Here is a 19839-nt window from a genome sequence, read left to right as displayed (position 1 = left end):
GACAAATACGTGATAAATATCTAGCAACTATCTTGCTGGGGGCATTTCTTGCAAAGCACGCTATGACAGGGCTTGCTTTATGATCCCAAAGGGCGTCATAAAACATACTGTGCTGAGAGACTGCAGAACAGATTGGGAAGTAATTCTCAGTACTTAATACCTGGGGATTTTCAAAAGCTGTTTTCTCTTAGCATCACATTTCCTTTGATCGTTGGGATTATTAATTATAGATAGCCTTGAACAGAACAAGGTGCCGTTACTGTACTCCTCAAACAGTGTCTCAATTAAAAGGAACAAAATATCTTACTCAATTAGGGGTTTGGCTGTGGTGTCTTTTCAGGATGCTTTGGTATTGATTTGACCATGGTGGCCTACTGTAACAAATATTATCCGTTAATAATCGAGAGAGCTTGTAAGCATAACAGTGTAGGAAAGATGTGCCAAAATGTTTGTCATTCAGCTTGCCAGGGCAGTTGCAGTATGACCATCTATCATAGCATTTAGGCTATGGATTATAGTCTATAGTTCAAAAGTGCTTGCATTTATGTGGAGCCCTCTCCTTTGTGCCATTTTTCTTAACTGGATCCAGGCCATGCTCCATCAAGCGATCTCAGGCACATGTATTTAAAGCTTAATTTTCTCTCTGCGTAAATAGAAGCATATTGTTTCTGCTAATAATTCTTTAGGCTAATTTTGTCTCTGTTCTGTTTTTGTCTTACCTGTGCTTTAGTCATAATGATTGAACATATGAAATTAGCCACAAAATTAAATGAGCATCAGTTCATGTATGGGCATGCTCAGTTTACTCTTAGCATTATGTGCTCATTATTAGATATGTTGGTTCATTCTTGTCATCGACAAATTGCATTCATTGATGGAGAGAGGATTATTTCTGTAAGTTCTGATGTTGCAAGAAGCTTTTACTAATATTTTTTTCACCCTGCAATCTTAAATATACATGCTAGAAATACATGCAGGAATTACTGTATTTTCCATGTAGTGCATTCATGGATTACATCTGAGAAAGCAGAAAGTTTAGTTTGCCAGCAATGTGGGTCACATTCCTGGTGGGGTGGATCTGCAGAGCCATGTGCAGGTCTATCAGCAGATTACAAGTCAGCATCTCCAGCCCCTTGCTCCTCCTTGGCTCCTTAGGGAGCTAATAAGGGTGGAAGGGGCATGATTAAGGTTTTTTGTAGCTCTGGAGCCCCAGTCTGTGCCATTTGGGTGTCTGTTGCTAGGCTTGCCCTACAGTTTGGGAGATGCTGGTGAAGAGCCTGTGTTCTATGAGGGGTGATTAAGTGCTTGGCTCTGGTGTCTCTGAGAAAGGCCTGTGGCTCTGTAGCAACTGGAACAAGCTTCAGACTGTCTTCCCTCCCTAATTTACTTAGGGAGAAGAAAGCCAGCTGCAGTAATGGAGCAGGAGAGGGATGACCATGCTCCTTCTGGAGAACTAGTGCTTGTTGCATCTGCATGGAACGCTACACATCACCTGCAGAGCAACATAGTCTGCCCTGCTGACGAGTTCCTTTCTGCTTTGCAATGAATGCACTTTCATTACACTCTTCAGGTAAGATGTGGATTGTATGCATGCAAACATAATGCAGTTTTTAAAGTAGATTTTGTATTAGCAATGTATTCTTGTAAGTACCAAGAATTTGGATTAGTATCCAACCTGTATATATGTGGAGACTTCTTTCCTGGAAGAACAAACAAACAAAAACCAAACAAAAAAACCCCACAAACCCACATGATTCCTGATGATCAGTATTCCTACTCAAATCAGTAGTAGTTTTATCAAATAGTTGAATTACAAAGCTTAACTTGTCAAGTACATGCACGGTCTTTAAGCACTTCAATGTGTCTCTACTATCTCAAAACAGTTAAGAAGTTGCTTGGAAATTTACCCCAGCTAGAGGAACATTTAACTGTTACTAAACTTACTCCACTTATGCTGGGGTTTTTCCTGTTACTGCAATAATCAGCATTTGTTAGACTGATTGCTAGGGGATGATGCTCTCTTTCTAGGCTATTCTCTTGTTGCGAACCAAGAAAACTAAGTTCTGTTTTATTATTAGCAAAGACAAGTAATGTGCCAGCTAACCTGTTGTGATATTCTTTCTCCTCTGCCACCTTTCTTCCCTGGCTGCCCCCAAGAGGGATCCTAGTTTGAACAGCATGCTTAGGAGAAAGTGTAGCTGGAGTGTTCCTGGAGTCAGCATTTCACAGGGATCCAGTATGCCCTGCTCCCTGGGAGGTGAGCTGAATTAGCTCTTGTAAAGGACCTGAACTCACAGCAGTAAGAAGGGTCGTCACTTAGGAACATCTGAATTTCAGGTCCAGAATCCAGAACCGTCAACTGATGGCTTTGAGATGGCTTCTGCCAGCCTCAGCTGAAGCTTATATAAAGCAGTTTTTATTAAAAACTTACTGGGAATATGATTTTCAAAAAGCAAGATCTGGTTTTCACTAGCCTGTAATTTTTCATAGTTCCTTAAGCAATTTTCATAACACTTTTCCTTTTTCTTCTCCACATTGTCATGGCTGTTTGCTACAGTGATTGAGTTTTCTTAACTGTCAGAACAATGTCAAGACAATGTGAAGATGGTGTCAAGACAAATATAGAAGGGTGATAGTGTGAAGGAGGGACAGAGAAAAGGGCTGTCAGTACTCAGAGTGCTCCTTACTGAAAATACTTCACTGATAAAACCATTGGCACCCTACACTGAGCAAGAGAGAGAGAATAAAGTGGAGGTATTTATGTTACTGCACTATGAACATGTCTGGGTGACAACTTGGAGCTATTATAAAAAAGGATTTTTAAAAGTAATTTGCAAGGATGCCTTTTCTTTTCCGCAGTCTTGTCCCACATTATCTTCTAGACCATGTTCCAGTCCCTAATAACCTATCAGTAAGGCACTATTCTGATTTAAGCTTCCAACAGACTATTTTGTAACCACCACACTTCTGAGAAAATTGAAGAACAGGGATTCAAAAGGTTTTTTTTCTATTTTGAAGCAGTATAGCTCAGCATGAAAAGATACTCCATTGCCCACCTACAGGAAAGTGGAGTGTTTTCCGTTTTAATACAATTCTAAGATGCTTTCTTGGGTGCCATGAGCCACAACCTCTGTTTAAAGCACACTGTGATTGTGGCAACAGTCTAGAGCGTGATCTAATTGCATTTAGAGGTCAGCACTGCAAGGTGCTGAGTGTCCTGCTCCCATAGACAGCCCTGCACTGTACCGGTTTTTCTTCGGGAATATCCTTGAAAAGGAGACCTCAGAAGGATGAATAAGGGACAGATGTACAGCTTGTATGGGGCTATACTCTAGCATCAAAGCTTTAGAGCAGTTTCCAGGATTTAATATTAAGCACTTGTCTTGCAGCAAGTCTGTGAATTTGCTTTTTGTACGTGTATACTGTGCTTTCCTCCTCAGTCTTAGAGGCAGTGAGAATTAAGCATTTTCTTGCTGTTTCTGAATGGCAGGATAACCACATATTAGAGGGTTTAGATGGACATTAGTCGATATCATTGCAATTATTGAAAAATAAAACCTCCACTGTTAGTGACTCCAAAATGACTTTATAAATCCCACTGAAAAGGATATATCATAAACTCCTCAAAATACTTCACAGGTAGTATTTTCAGACAGAATAACTAGGAGTGAACTTTTTGAAAGTGAAAATGCTAAGTGTTTTTTAAATACTGCATTTACATATTTATTATCACTTATTTTAAGCAAGTAGGTTGAATAGGTAACAGGTTTTCTTACTTGTTGTCTATGAAATAACTGAAAAGAACCACACAAATGCTTGCTATTGTTTCACCATCCTATCCTTGTATTACATCTATTTGCAATTCATGAGAGCGTTAAATCCTAAAGCATCAAATTTGAGTGACTTTTTAAAGATGAACTGCAAATTTTATCCATAGCTGCAGCAGCAATGCTCTAAGTAAGCTGTTTTAACTGACTGTAGCCTAAGTTATACATTGCTGAAGGCTGACATTTCCCCCTTGCCCAGCCACGTTTTGTTAACCTGAAAATAGTCTGCCATTTTGAATTGGAGAAGAGCTGGAGAAGAGTATGTTTCTTGCCTGGGGCTCAGATGCCTCCTCCCATTACAGTTCACACCTCAGCCATCAGGAGCCTCTATATTCACTGAATCCTGCCAGCTCTTGCAAAGGGAAGTCTATAGGATAGCGAGTTAGGGACTACAAAGAGTGTATTGATTGCTTCATAAAGAAGGCTAAAAGTAATCAAAATTAGTGTTATAGAAAGAAAATTCTTACAGTTAACAATGAAAATCACAGATACAATGGTTGTCTACATTTGTTGTAAGAATGAATAAATACTTAATTGTATTATCTTAAAAAAAAAAAAAGTAGTAAGAATACTTGCCATATTATGGATAGCTCAGGCTCACCAAAAATCTGGAAAAGTGTGTGTATCCCCTCCTCCCAATATGTATATATCTTAATGTGTTTGTATGATATATGAAGTGAGAAACACAAGATCCAAATTTAGTGGTTTGAATGGGAGAGATTGCAAGCAAGGTATTTACCTCACCCTTTTCCAGCTCAGCATTCTCACCTGTAAAATTGAGATGCTGCCTATTCGCACACTTTGCACACTATGAAGTTCAATCCGCTTATATTTTGTAAAACATGCGATACATCTTATGAGGAACAGGTTGAAAGTATTGTTATGGCAAAAAAATTTCTCTGCACATTTTCAAGGAAGAGAATGAATCCAGAAGAAGGCTGTTCCTTCACATTCACATGACTCTGCTGACTTGTGGCATGTTCATACCTTTAACAATACCTTTAAAGCCAGCAAAAGTCTGAGAGAGAGTCTAAACTTAAACTCAGCGTACAAGTGTAAGTGCTGGGAGGACAAATGAGTTTTACGAGGTGAAATGCTGGAGTGACCTTGGACATGAAAGCAAAGCCCTCACTATTAGCACAGAAAAATGTTAGATTCCAAGACTTCACTTGGAAAGCAGAACTAATTAGAGAAGATTAACAGAAATGAGGCATGTAATAGCTGGAATAGGGCTTGACCGCAGTATGAAAGGCCGAATCACTGGACCTCTAATCGAGGTCAAGGTCTTAAAAACAGTAGAATTTTTTTAAAGGAAAGTTTTGCAGATGTTCTTGTGTCAGCTGAACTTTCGTTATACCATTCAAGCTCTGTTCTGCACGCAGGAGTTTCCCCTGTGTTAAGACTGTTTTCAGCCTTGATGTCAGGATACGTTTCTGAGCATGGGGTCTTATTCAGGAGCATGTTCACATTCCTACTGCTCTGCAGGGAGTCCTGCAGAGAAAGTCACCAAGTGTGTGCTGTGGTGGTAACACAGTGGAGATTTTAGATATTTTTTTTTTTTTTAAATGAAGCTAGTAACTGACTTTTCTGTCCTTTTTTTTTTTTTTTTTTTTCCAAATGGAGTCTGAAATATACTTTGCAGTCTTTTTCCCTATACCTTCCACTTCCCGATTTTTCCCTATCACTAACCAGCTTCCCACAAACTCTAATTGTACTTTTAATTACTGAATGGTAATAAATGTTCCAGAATTGGTTGAACAGCACTTCTGACATACTCTGTGAAATGACTGCCGTACTGGCACTATAGTAATGGGCTCAGCTAAACTGAACATAACAGAATCGTGGAACAGGTGGGGCTGGAAGGGACTCCTAGAGATCACCTAGTCCAACCCACTTGCTCAAAACTACATCAACCAGAGCAGAAAGCTCAGCATCCGTTACCTGTGTTATGTCCACTTCTCAGAACTTTCCATAATAATTTCACAACAATCCCTTCTTTTCGGGAAGCTAGGCTTGCCGTAAGCATGCCTAACCACATGCCTGTGGTTAATGGAAGTGTTGGTGCTCATCAGTGATTGTAGAAAAGAAGCAGTCACCCATGAAGACCCGGAATTCTTCAGGCTGATTCAGAGCCATGACATAAAAGATGTGCAGGGTTAAAAGATGACAGGAGAATCAGTGTCTCAGCTGCCTGGATGTTTGCAGTTATGTTAATAGAAGTAAGGAAAGAGTTCCCCTGTCTGTAGAAAGTTGACACAGCATGTCTGAAACTGAAGCACAACTAAATAGTGTTGGCAAGTCATCATGTGTGTTTCCTCCAGAACGACATGTTTCTATGCTAGCCAAAAGAAGAAATGAAGCAGTTCAGGATACAAACACATTTCTGATCACTGTTTATCTGTTATACTTTACAGTGGGTTCTGTGTAATAAGTCTTTATTTGCTTTTAATGGCAATGAATAATGCAGTTTCCTAACAGTTCAATTTAAGAGCTGGGATACACTGAGCAGAAGTTGTCGTTGCCAGCCAATCAAATTCTTTAATTAAGATTAAAGAATGTAGTCCTATTTCTGATGCATCTCAAGTATTTAAAAAGGCATCATTCTCCATCTACTTGAAAAGAAGCTACTCTTGATTACAACCACAAATTTCCTGGCTACATAAAGCAAAGCCATGCTGGTCCTGACTGGACATAGCACAGCAACATGTTCACTGAAACCAGTGGATTTACAAAGTTAAACCAGAATAAATAAAACTGAAATCAACTCTGCTGAATGCTACTAGTGGAATATGAGAAATACCTGCAACATAAGTGTATCCTACTGCATCAAGACCATTGTCAGCTCGGGGATGAAGGCTGAGCAGGGATGTAGCAGATCCACTGTAAGCTATTTTCCCTGGTCATTGCGCAGTGACAACTTACAGAGATCTAAGGAAACAGAAAGTGCTCCTATGAATCTATGAACTGGCAGGCATTTCCCCAAAGTGCAGCATGTGAAGGATATTTGTGGCTTTTAGGCTGTAGTAGAAGTAGATCTGATTTTGTTCTACTGTGTGTGCAGAACTGCATCTTCTTCCTTCTTTCCATCACTTGTAAGATCATGAAGTCAATCTGTTTGCTGGAAAGATTTTTATCCAGATTCTTCAGAGGTGCTCAGTGCAAATACTTCCTTCTTCTATTTAATCCCATGGAGGTTTTGCTCCAAACACTACTCAGTTTTGTCACTTTACTACCACGGACAGTCAGGGAAGTTCTGGGTTGTCTGCTTGCTCTTCAGGAAATCCAGAGTTCTTTTGAATGTGAAAACAGCAATTGGCTTTAGTCATCTTACGCTTACACTTTTCCAGGAACTCCAAAACGGGTAGATGTTAGACTAAATTGAATCAGACATTTAAGACGTACTCAAGAGAGAACAGAACAGATAGCTCTTGTTATATCAAGCAGAGGGTGTTTTTACATGGACTGAGGCTTGCAAAATGTTCAGTACCATTAGTAGTGAATAAAGAATTACAAATGTCAGCTGTGTTTAATGTGAGAGAAGGGATGGGTTCAGCTAGAAAGTCTGAATTGGTCCTACAAAATGTTGGCCAGATATCTTCTTTTTGCAGTTGCATTGTAGCAGCACCTATTTGCATTCTGTTGTCATGATGTATACTGCACCAAATACATATACAGATGGTGATCAAAGAGACTTGGGTTATCACTCCCACAAACACATTTTTCATTTTTTCCTATGCTTGAAGGTAGGAATCAAAGTGAGTCTTTACTTTCAACATTCTTTTAACTTCTACTTTTTAGATTGAACGGGGACAGAAAGAGCCTACAAGGGCTCTATATATCTTCCTCCCGTTTAATAGCTCTGATGTAATCTCCAATTTATCAGTGTCATTCTCTGGCTTCTCTCACTGTCATAGTGTGTTGCTTTTGTTGTGCAGCCTCTGTCTGCTTATCTTATAAGACTGGTAACTTCTATCTCTGTACTTTATCCTTGAGGCTAATCAAAGGAAGGTAAGGGGCTTCTGGGGAAGAAGAGCAGGTACAGTCATGTGGCCCATAATCAGCATTTCCGTAATTGTGTATGTAATTCTCAGCTCCAGTTACTCTTGTACCCAACCAAATGGGATCACTGCCTGCTTGCATTTGAGAGAGACACGGGAAAGATACCTGTATGAATAACAAGGTATAGGTAGGTGGGTGCAGACAGAACTCCTTTTTGCACGCTCTGAGCCAGCTCAGATCCAGGTGCCATTAAGCTGCATTAGCACAACTCAGTGCCCGACATAACATGCTCTGCCTCTCAGCGCGAGCTTGGGTTCAGCACGGCGCTAACATAACCACACCATTTCTGCACCAGAGGTGGCTGATGTACAGGCAGCAGCAAAGTGACGTATATGAGATCAGACATTCTCCCAGGGGCTCCATTTTCAGCTGTTAGGATGTTGGTGAGTTATACTGCAGACTTTTTGCTGATAACAGAGCCTGATCTCTTCTTTTAGCTGTGTGGACACTTGACTATGTTCAGATTCATGGATGCTTAGCGATAGCGGGGGCACTGCCACAGCTGCTTTTTAAGTACCTACAAATTGCCACAAAGCCCAGCAAAACACACCTGAAGGTACTGCTGTCTCCAGATGTCTTTTCAAGGATAGATTATTACAGTGAGAGTTTTGGATTCCCTGTTGTGAGTAATCTGTCGGTAAAGGTTACTTAAGTTGTGGCTGTTTGGATCCTTGCAGACTGACGACTGCCTATCTCTCTAAGTCTTTGCTTTGGCTTCCTGTCAAATTACACTGCTTTCAAAGTCCTCTAGCTCGTATTTAAAGGAAAGGAAGAAATGTGTCACAGTCAAATTCAGAGCTAGGGCTCTCCTTGCTGAACAAAGAACAAATGAAGTGCTCTGTACTATCCCTGTTAGAGACCCCAACAAGGGAGAACAGGAACTGTCAAGGGAAGAGTGTGACCAATTTCTTGTATGCTGCCTTTCAGCTACTCCTGTAGTCCCCAGGCTGAATGGGAACTACAGCAGCCCTGGGCTTAACTGCTTCAGAGGGCAGCCAGCCTTCAGTAGTCCCACAGTACAGGAACATAGTGGTACCTCTCAGAAACTGTCAGCAAAGGAAAGGTCAGGCCACTGTGTCCCTGGCTGAGTCCTTAGGTTGGGCTGTGCAGGTTTGTTCATCCACAATTTTGATCTCGGTCACTGTGATTGAGGGCACTTTGAAGGAATGCATCCTGCCTGCGGACTCCCTGACTAATGCAATTAAAGATGCTTTGTCTGTCTCATTATTCAAGGAAAGGTTAAGAGAACAGGATTCCAGTATGTTCAGCCTTGGGCAGGCAAGCAAGAGCAGTGAAAAGAAGCAAGAAGCTTCTCCCCGGAGCATCCATCCAGGCCACAATTATTCAAGCCCAGCACTTCCCAGCACAGAAGGATGCACCAGGCAAGTGTCCTGCCTGGGCACTGCCTCTGATCCTCAGCTGCCGGAGCAGGGACACTGTATGCAACGGATTAGCAGCCTGTGCCCCTTTTCTACCCACAGAAATATTTAGCCCTAGAAATATTTTGATTTCTGTCCCTGCTGAGCAGCGTTCAGGCAGGCAGAAGCTGCCCTAGCCCTGAAGTTGCAGCAGCAAGCGCAGCCTTGCTTTGTTGATGCCCAGGGAGGAGCGTGTTTTGCTCAGCCCAGAGGAGCCCTTTAGAGCTCCCGTGGCAGCTGCGTGGTGTGTGTCACTGCATGTCAGGCTACCGCAGAGAAGCCCTGTCAATTGGAGTGTTTGTCAAAAGACAGAAACCAACACATAATCTGTAATATCAATCCAGAAAATAATACGCATAATTTATCTACTTGCTGCCTGCTGTCTGTGACTCTAGATAAGTCAATTAGGTTTAAAGGTTTCCCTTAGAAAGCGTAAATATCAGTATTTTTTTTCCTTTTTGAGCCACCACAAAGAGGGAAGGGAATAATCAAGGTTGCCTAGAGATTGAGGCAAGGCATTGTCTGAATGATTTTCTTAATGCTGAGATGTGAATTATATATATTAAAAAAAAAAAAAAGTACCCTGCAGAGGTCTTAGGTTGCAAAGCCCTGTAGGCAGAATCAAAGGCACTTAGACTGCTATTTCTGTAACTTATTTATTAGGGGGAATGTGCTGCATGTCAGGAGTTAAGGAAAATGGATTAATGTGTATCTTTTTCCTGTGTGGTAGTTGGCAGGATATATATGTACTTTTTTTTTTAATCTCTGTGTTTTATAAATAAGTTATTTTTATTGTTTTAAAAATAAAATGCTAAACTTCCCTTAGATGAAGTATCCTAGAACACTCTTAATCACTAGTTGTTGTGACATGTCCAGAAAGGCCACTTAAAAGAGTTCCCTAGGATTTTCCTGATATTCGTTTTGGTGCAGTAGGTTCCAGTCTTCCATTGCCTTTTTATATGGAGTGAGAAGCCGGCTTTAAAATTTATGTTCAGCAGGCAATCCATATTTTTAATTCCTTTCAGGTTTTTTGACCATGGTAATTATACTACTAATAATCCATTTATTAATTATATTTTCTGGCATTGTACTACCCATTTATCAAGTATACTCAAATTGGAAGTAAAAAAATAGAAGTGATTTGACTCCAAAATCTGAAAATCAAACTACATGAGGGACTATCTGTCCTCATTGTAATGAGTGCCTTCAACAACCAAAATGCTTATTTAAAACCTATGGTACCAAGAAATTAAGAGTAGGTGCTTGATGCCTTAAAGAATGAGAGTAAACTGTTTTCTAACTGAAATTTAGTGAAGGATTTTGTGGTTAACGCAACAAAGAGGTCTGGGTTCAGGGCTGTGTTTGTTTTGAACAGCAGATAATCCCTGGCTGTGGCGCAGGAGGGAAGGGAGCCACCCGCTCACCCAGCCCAGGAGCCTCAGCACAACCACAAGCCTCAGGGCCGGAGGGACCTGTGCATCTCTGGGGCTCTGTCACCTGAGATCTTCCCAGATCACCCCCAAGGTGGTGCTGATGGCTCTTCGTCTGTGTAGCGCCAACTGTGAAACAGCAGTCTAGACAGCCTCTGGCAGACATTTATCTAACCTGTTTATTAAAGAGTTCTGATATAGAGATTTAATTATCCTTCAACGGGGAAAGTTCACTTAAATCTTCCCTGCTGCATGGGGAATCTATTACTTTGCAGAGCCTGCCGTTTCGAAGGTTGTGAGGAGCAACTGATCTCATCATCTTCCTTGATTGCTGTTCTCTTTAGTGTATGTAAGGCTGTAATCATGTCTTCCCTCAGGCTTCTCTTCCCTGACCCTTTCTCACAGGGCACATCTTTCTAAATGTCTTCCTATTTTCAGCATTTTTCTAATTGCTTCCCTCTCTCACAGCAGCAAAGTGGATATAGCCAGTACTGAATAGTGGATTGATTACTCTGCTGTGCCTTGCATGTCATATTCCTGTCAACACATAACAGCAAAATATTTGCCTCTTCATATAGCTTTTCAGTAGGAACATACTTAATTTGCCATCAAGATTTGACCATTCTGTAAACAGTGCTACTTTTTTCCTGAATTTCCTCCTGCAGAGAGGAAAAGGTGCAGAAAGTTGCACTAGGACAGGGCTCCCTAGATGTCCTAGGTTCATCAAAAGTAACACGGGGGAAAAAAAACCCTGTGGATAAGTAGATACAGTTGTAAACTGGAGGCACTTTTGAAAGGGTTATATATGTAAAAACATCAGGTTTATGACCTCTACTTGTGTGGCGTGCTACAACATTCCAGCCTCAGTTTCTCTAATCCGTTATCACTGACACTGCACAACATATGATTTCAAGTCCACACGAGGTCTGTGCAGTGAGTTGAGAATGAGTGATAACCACCCTTTTGTCCAATCTCCTTTTTTTCCCATCAGACTCTTTCCTAATAGGTTATTAGTCACAAACCACACCCACTTATAAACATTGATCGGTGTCCTTGTATTCCAAGTACTTCTTGACTGTGAACACATCATTCAGTGTTTTATACTGCATTGCCAAAATTAATGTCATTTGAGGGGTAAAGTTTCAAAGATGCTGGTGTCTTGCATTGTAATTTCCAGCTGATGAATACAGGACGTAAGGAAATGTTAAACCTCCAGGGGTTCTCAGTGTTGACAGTTCCCATTTTACAAAGCACACAGCAAAGAGGTTGTCTGTAACCTGGTAGTCTTGCTCTGCCATTGGAATGGTAGGTGTAGCACCTTAAGGATGCCTTGCAAGAATTTGCATTGAAAGCCTCAAATACAGGTGTGGTTGGGGTGTTTTTAATGTCACTTTTATGCAAATGGATCCATCTTGCAGAAGGTACTTCCTTGTTTAAGAATTAGAAGGTTATTACTTTACATTCTTGGGATTTTATTTATTCCAGAGATGGAGATGTTATCCATAATAAGATATATAAATGAAAAGAACAAACAAACAAAAAAACCCCAAACCACCACACCCAAACACCACAACACCCTTACAACTGAGTCAAGAAGCTGTTGCTTTAAACTCACTTAAGATGACAGCAAACGTCTGAAAGAGATTTCATTTTTGATATGATGCAGGTACAAGGTATGACAAGTAAAACAGAGGGAAAGCTGCAGGCTCCTCATTAATGTTTATAATATATATAAAATATATAAAGGGTGGGTGTCATGAGGATGGAGCCAGGCTCTTCTCGGTGACAACCAACAGTAAGACAAGGGGTAATGGGTTCAAGCTGGAACACAAGAGGTTCCACTTAAATTTGAGAAGAAACTTCTTCTCAGTGAGGGTGACAGAACACTGGAACAGGCTGCCCAGGGAGGTTGTGGAGTCTCCTTCTCTGGAGACATTCAAAACCCGCCTGGACGCCTTCCTGTGTAACCTCATCTGGGTGTTCCTGCTCTGGCAGGGGGATTGGACTGGATGATCTTTTGAGGTCCCTTCCAATCCCTAACATTCTGTGATTCTGTGATGCTTGTGCTTAGACGCTGCTGATTGCAGCTTTGACAGGCCCTGTGCTCTGCAATGGGCTAATGAGGATCTGCTGAAGTGCCAAATCTGCTATGAACTCATCACATGTGCATCCAAACGACACTTTGGAAAGCTACTTCCATCATCTGAGTATGCATGAGGGACGAGCAGCATGAGCAAAACCACAAATCCCATTATAAGCAGAGCTTTATTCCTAAGGCAATAATTAAGCAGTAATTAGAAGTTGTGTGAGTAATGGGAATAGTTGCAAGAAATTAAAAGGTCTTGTCCATGGGGAAAAGTTGAATAGTCCCAACGTGTCAGAGAGGTGGAAAAGGGGTGCAAGTGAAGCTCAGATATTTTGCTTACGTTAAGAGCAATCCCAAATTAAATTCCATCCTTAATTTGTGAACATTTGCAGAAACTATTATGAAGTAAATACTACATTTTTTCCGCTCTTCTGAAAGGTCATTAAGTCATTAAAATGGAGAAAAATAGTTTCGAATGTTTTTTTTATGGAATTTTTGCCAAAAGGAAAAGAAAATAATTCTGCATTAGTGATAAATAAACCATTATAAATCTTGCTTTTTTAAAAGGAAAAAAAAAAAAAAAAGATGAATTATTGTTCCTCTGTTTCTTAAGCAACTCTCTGCCCAGAGTTATATGCTGGCAATTTCTGTTAGACGACAATAATATGGCAGCACTTAGTTATCAATGTTGCTCTGGATTCAGGACATGCTTCCTGTCCGCTACTGTACATAAAGATTCATGGTCCCTCCTCATACAGAGCTGACCATCTCTGGATGCCCACCAGATTAATTTGCTATAAGTGGTTTATTTGGTGTATATTTGTAGAAACAAATGATGTTCACAAAACATAATAAAAAAACAACTTGTATTGAGGGCTTGCATACAACACTCATAACCACGGGCACAAGGCATAAAGGAATTGCAGAACTGTACCACTGTCTTCACATAAATGGAATGGGGAAGACTGCTTCACAAACACATATGATTGCAATTTTAGACAAAGCCTCCATTTCCCTCTGTTTGTAGAGAATTCCCAGGCAAAAATAATTGGTTCTGTGTAGTCTGACACCTTCGTGTTTTGGAGGTTGTAAAAAACAAAACAAAACACGTAGGGAATTGTTAAAAATAGATATACTACCATATATATATATATACTACCATATATATATATATATACACTGACCTATATATAAGACTTCAGCACTTATGGGTTGGAGAAACTCTTTGGTATGTAAAGTAATGACTGGCATCCTAAACATAAATAGTACATTTTATGCGATTTAATTTTGCCCAAATAAAATTTGCCAGTGTCAAAAAACCCCAGCAATTTCCAATGCAGAAAGAGGCACAGGATAATTAAGAAAAGAAGGTACAGTTTTCTTTTTAACCAGTAAGCCAGTGTGAGAAGGAAACAGCCTGTGGAATATGTGTTTGTGGAGCCCCAAGAGACACACAACACGTGAATTTGCCCCAACCTTTCCATAGGCTTGCTGTGTTGCAGCACAGCTGTGGTGATGATCCCTGTGGCGATGTCAAGAAGACAGAATGTGGATGAGATAAACATCACCTGCCAGCAAAACAATCCTGCCCCTTGGTGGGTGCACAGTCTCCATCCCTCCACCTCAGGGATGTGACAGCAGCAAACAGCAGAGCAACCTAATGGATGCTTTTGCCCCAAGGCAGGCCAGTGGACAAACAAGGAGGCATCAAGGGCTCTCCAACAGGGTCTTTATTTTTTTGTGCCAAGAACACTAAGTCCACAATCTTTTTGGAAATGTAACTTTGCAGGATTAAATTACACGTATTCTTTTTTTAATCTAGTACATGTATTTCTGAGCACCCATAATCTCATTTGTACAGGTGTTGCACCTGACAGCATCACTTATCAGTTGGGGCTGTAGCAGATTAAATGAATTATAAATAGTCTTTCCAAAAGCATTTTACACAATTTAAATGATTTTTTAAAATAGGTATTGTTTGTAGGAAGGCTGTGATTTACAGGTTGAAGTCTCTGTTGCTGTACAGTTTGATCTTAAGAGTTGTTACTGGTGATAATATGTGTAAAATATCATTTTTACTTATCCTGGGGATTCAAAAGGAACCACAAGTGACAGGACTACTTTCTTTAATACCTTAGTCTTCAGCTTTAGGGACTTAAGTGCAGCCAGAAGACTTTTATTAAAGTTTACCATCTATTATCTTAGTGCTGTACAGGAATTAGTGTACCTCATAATATATTCCAAAGTACACATGAGCTACTTTACAAATAAGAGGGCACATAATTCTTTTAATAATATTGAACAACTTTGTCTTGTTTTTTAGTTCAACATATTTATTTTATGCTATATTATAATATTTTGGTTTCAGGTAGCAACATTCCTGAAAAATCCTTTAATTTCATTGCAACTTATGCTTTGATTTCATCGCAACTTACTGAAAGACCTGCTGTCTGTATGGGACACTTCACAATGTATGCATACCTCTATTCCCCTTAAGAAAATGGGTGAGCTGAAAAAAAAGTAATATGCATGTATGTTTTTAGGAAGCCTTGGCTTCTATTATAAATACTATTCATTTCTGAAGTTGTTTAGGATAAATAATTATAAGGAAGACTTTAAGCAGGACCTGAGATTAGAATCCTTTAATTAAGATTCTTTGGGAGAAGTCCAGTAAATTGATTTTAAAAATATAATGGCTCATATAACCTTTATAAATGTGAGCAATCGCCTTTGTTCTGATTGATCTTTTTCAGCTTTAATTTTTAAGGAAGTAATTGCAGTCAATTCTTCTGCTCTACTTCTGTTTCATCTGTTCATATCGATGTTGTTATTAACAGAAACTGTTAACAGTTTCAAATGGTGTACAAACTTTCTTGACACAAAATACTAACCAAGATCATTACACACACTGCATTGATAGATACAGGTATGTCCTGAGCCTGATTCTGGCTCCCACTGTAGCTGCTCCATCCTTGTATATCAATTTGCATCACATCAGTGTGCAACAGCTACAAATCCACTTGAGGAGCGTTTTCCTGGACTGAACAGCCTCTTGCCTGATACTGGCCATATGGCCATTACCCAGAGAAAACTCTTGCCACATCTGAAATGTCATCCCAGCCAACTGTGCTAAGGAAAAGGCACAAAATGACACCCAGCTACTTTTCCCTCCTTTGGCATCCTGCATTGAGCAGAGCTCACTCAAGGTCAAAGCCGAAACTTGTGTTTATCTTTTTTTTTTTTTTAACTGATTCTTCGGGGCCTTTTTTTCTTGTTTACATTCTAGCAATGCTTTGTGTATGATGTTTTTAATGTGACCTGTTTAATTTTATAAGCACTTAACTTTTAACTCCCTTTCCCAAAGCTTTTATATTTTTTCTAATTTGTCTGCCTCATGTATAAATGACATTTTCTCAAATAACACCATTCCTGTGACTTTCTTGTAATCAGACAACAGACTCTGTCTCCAAGACTTTCTGATTATTCATCCTACAACATACAGACTTAAAAAATTACTTTTTGAAAGTGGAAAATCTATTATCTTTTCAGGATACGTCCTGTTATGAGTTAATTTAGAAAGAACATTTTGGCTTCCCTAATTCACATCAGTACATCCCCAAGGAAGAAAACTACTAGGATAAAACTATGCTTCTATGACATTCTGTATTTTTTCCTGTATCTTACTGGGTGTTTTTTTGTTTTGGTGTTTTTGTTGTGGGTTTGTTGTTTTGGTGTGTTTTGTTTTGTTTTCTCTTCAGTGCTCGTTGATCCAACTGCATCTGTTTGCTTTTCAGTCTGTAATTTATGTTGGGCTGTAAACTGTCCAAGTAACAATTTGAGTGATGCAGCAACAGAAGGTGACCCAGATTACACAACACTGTACGCTAATGCCAAGTCTTCTTGTTTAATGGCAGCTGCTCAAAGCTTTGTCTTATTGTGATTCACATTCAACAGACACAAATCAAACAGGCTCCTCAGACAGACACATCCTGCCTGTCTTTATTTTAAACATGTTCAAGAGCTACTGCTTTTCATAAACATATATCAGCCTCACCAGCTGAGGCCATTTAGTCTCCTTGGCTTGTATTTACTCTGAGCCATCTGACAAAATTACCAAGGAAACCCATTGTGACTTGAATATGTTGCATACTTATGTTTATGTGGAAGTTTGCTGAGAATATTTCTCTGTAAAAATAGTTGGACTTTCATACTCTCTCATAATGGAGATATTTAGAACACCTAATATATCACAGTTGCTTCATAACTGATTTGTCTAGAGGTTGTAATTAAAAATGCCTATATAATAAAGCAATGGGTGCTACTAAAATACATAACATAAGCAACATTAGCAAAGGATAAGTTAGTCTAGATTTTAATCAGATAGGTTTAAATTTACTGAATGAATAGTGTCAAAATGCAGACTTTAAAGTATAGGTATAGTTTTAACAGAACACTTTATTGCTGTACTTTCAGTACAGGAAGCAAAATATTAAACATGAATTCATTCTTCATTAAAAAAAAAGTTTAAGCATGAAGATCAGGAAAGCTATCATGCAACGAGTTCATACAACTTAGTTTCGTGGACCAAATCTTTTTGACATCTCCATCAAATTTTTAAAGCCTTCTGACAACACAAGCTTCCTGCTAGTAGTGCACATCTAGCCATCTACCCAGAGGACATGTCAGAACAATAAGAAAAAGTGCAAATCTTACTTCTTAAATGGATGAGCAGCAAAAAACTGAGGTAGAAGATGAGTAGAGAGTTAATTCTTGAATGAGCCATATTCATCTTGATAGGACATCCTCTGTTGAGTTGTCTCTTCTCCAAAGGGCTGGTGCTGATCCTCACAGCTTTCTCCTCATCTCGGAAACTGAGCTAACACCCAAGGCATCCAGTTCCCTACAAGCCATCTTTGCCTCTGCCCCTCACCAGCCTGTTTACTGCAAACCAACAGACTTTGATTCAAAAGGCAGTTGTGCTTGTTAAGGTTTTACTTTGGCAGGTCCGGGTGATTTTTCAAACCTGGTGCAGATTTGTCTGTGAGCTGGACTGGAGTCTTGCCTCTGCTTTCTGCTGCAGAACTGTGTCTGAGTGGTGCTCTCTGCCTGGCTGACACCACGCACGGGCAGGGCACAGCGCTCTGCTAAGCTCTCAAAATATATCACACGTTATCTTCTACTAAAGCTCCATTACATCACACTCCTCCTGATTCATAGTATAAACACTTTATGCTTTCTTGCATGAAGTCAGCTAACGAGCACTTTGTGCTTACTGCATTTTTTTTCTGTATCTTACCTCATTAGCACATGAAGTAAAAAGATGAAACATCCTCATTCTCAATCTTTTTTGTAGATAGATATTAGCCTGTTCTCGTCCACAATCTCTTTTTGTTTTGCTTTTGTTGCTATTGTTTATACTGGCTTTAAATGCTTTTGCCATCACTCAAAAGCATCATAATTGGCAGCTGGCAGAGGTCCTCTGAGCTTCATCAGGCTGTGTCGTAATTTTGAACTACTCATAGACGAACCGGTCACTTACAGATTCGGGAGATTGATAAGAGAAGGGGATGGGGCAGGGCATGGACTCCGTTTCTTTCTACCCAGAGCTGGCCTTAGACAGCTGTGGCTGGTGCAAGTGCAGTGAGCCCACCCGCGCTCGGCGGAGCCTTCCCCAGTGCCACGGCAGGGCAGCACCCTGGCTGCTGCACCGCACAGGCAATGCCCTGTTTCTGCCCAAAGTTGTCTCAGTGTCTAATGCCTCATCCATTGGTTACAACTCTGTTCACAGATGTTAAAGCCTTGGCCTGAGCTGGCAGAAGGGAAAGGGAAGGAAGACAGCAACAGCCTCAGCAGCCATGTTCAGATACCACCATCCCAGTACAAACTTTGGCCTTCTAGCACCTTACAAACACAGCCGCTGTTAATTATGTATGCTTACTATGGGTAAGCTATACCATAACAATGATTGCCATAGCATCTTCAGGCTCTGAGACCAAGAAAGAGATGAGCTGCCTGTTTGGCAGTGAATCTCCTCCATCCCCCGTCTTCACGTCTACCGGCCTTTCTGGCCCTTGGCCCTCAGTGCTTCCCGCTCGCTCTCCTTGCCACAGTGCAGAGACCAGGCATTCCCAAGCCCAGGAACAACCCTGAAAAATCTGCTTGGCTATTGCTATGCTATACTGCTCTAAAACAGAAAACATTCAATAAAGTTGGTATTGTCTTTTGTCCTCCCCAGCTCAGTACAATCTTAGTCCCCAGTTTAGGAAGCCTTTGATAGTGCATTTAACTTTACATGCACACTTAACTAAGCACGGACTTAAAGACAAGCATATGCCTGAGGCCTCAGGTGAGTCGGGAGCAGGCTTTTGATGTCACCATGACTTTAAGAAAGTTGTGTATAATGAGTCAGTGCTTTCACATCCACTCTTTCATCTCAGTGAATGGAATAATTTAAAAATTTCCCCAGCTGCAAGGCTCTTCCTTCTTTCTGACCTCGTTCACGTGCAACTGCGCTCATCCACTGACAACTTTGTGGCACATCTTTTCAGATGCTCTTCCTGGCGCCAGCATCTCTGTTGCCTCTGTTTCTCACCACCTTCCACCCCCCCACAGGCTGAGCCCCAACCCAGGAGCCTCCGGCTCCCCTGACCCCCCCGCTCTACCTGCCGCTCTTGAAGGGGCCTCAGAGAGCCCTGTTGTCCCCAATGGCAGCCCAGGCTGGAATTCCTGGCCAAGTGCCGTGAGTTATGAACGTTATGATGAACTGGGTTCCTACTGGAAAGTACTTAGCTATAAAGTTAAATATCATTACATGGCTGATTGTATTTTTCGTCTCTTCCTCTTTTAGTCATCCCTTTTGTTTCATATGCACATTTATAGTTGTTTGGATGTTTTCGTCTCCTTGCCATCTGTCTATTTAGTTTCTGTTTGAAATTCTCCAGTAAAATATGTAAGCATTACAACATGAACATGAAAATACTATTCTGCCGTCTGGGAATTCTTCTGTTGGGCTAAATTAT

General features: G+C 40.4%; 1 protein-coding gene across 1 annotated transcript in view; it reads right to left on the bottom strand.

The window, feature by feature from the left end:
- Positions 1 to 17609, bottom strand: part of CRB1 (crumbs cell polarity complex component 1) — a 105494-nt gene extending 87885 nt beyond the window's left edge. The window contains exon 1 of the mRNA XM_065656066.1: positions 17534 to 17609. Coding sequence (XP_065512138.1) covers positions 17534 to 17609 — 76 coding nt within the window. The remainder of the gene's footprint in view (positions 1 to 17533) is intronic.
- Between the last annotated feature and the right edge of the window lie 2230 nt (positions 17610 to 19839).

The sequence above is a fragment of the Caloenas nicobarica genome, chromosome Z (genome assembly GCF_036013445.1).
Source record: "Caloenas nicobarica isolate bCalNic1 chromosome Z, bCalNic1.hap1, whole genome shotgun sequence".
Lineage (NCBI taxonomy): Eukaryota > Metazoa > Chordata > Aves > Columbiformes > Columbidae > Caloenas > Caloenas nicobarica.
The sequence above is the reverse complement of the archived record's forward strand: the minus strand, read 5'-3'. Positions and strand labels throughout refer to the sequence as shown.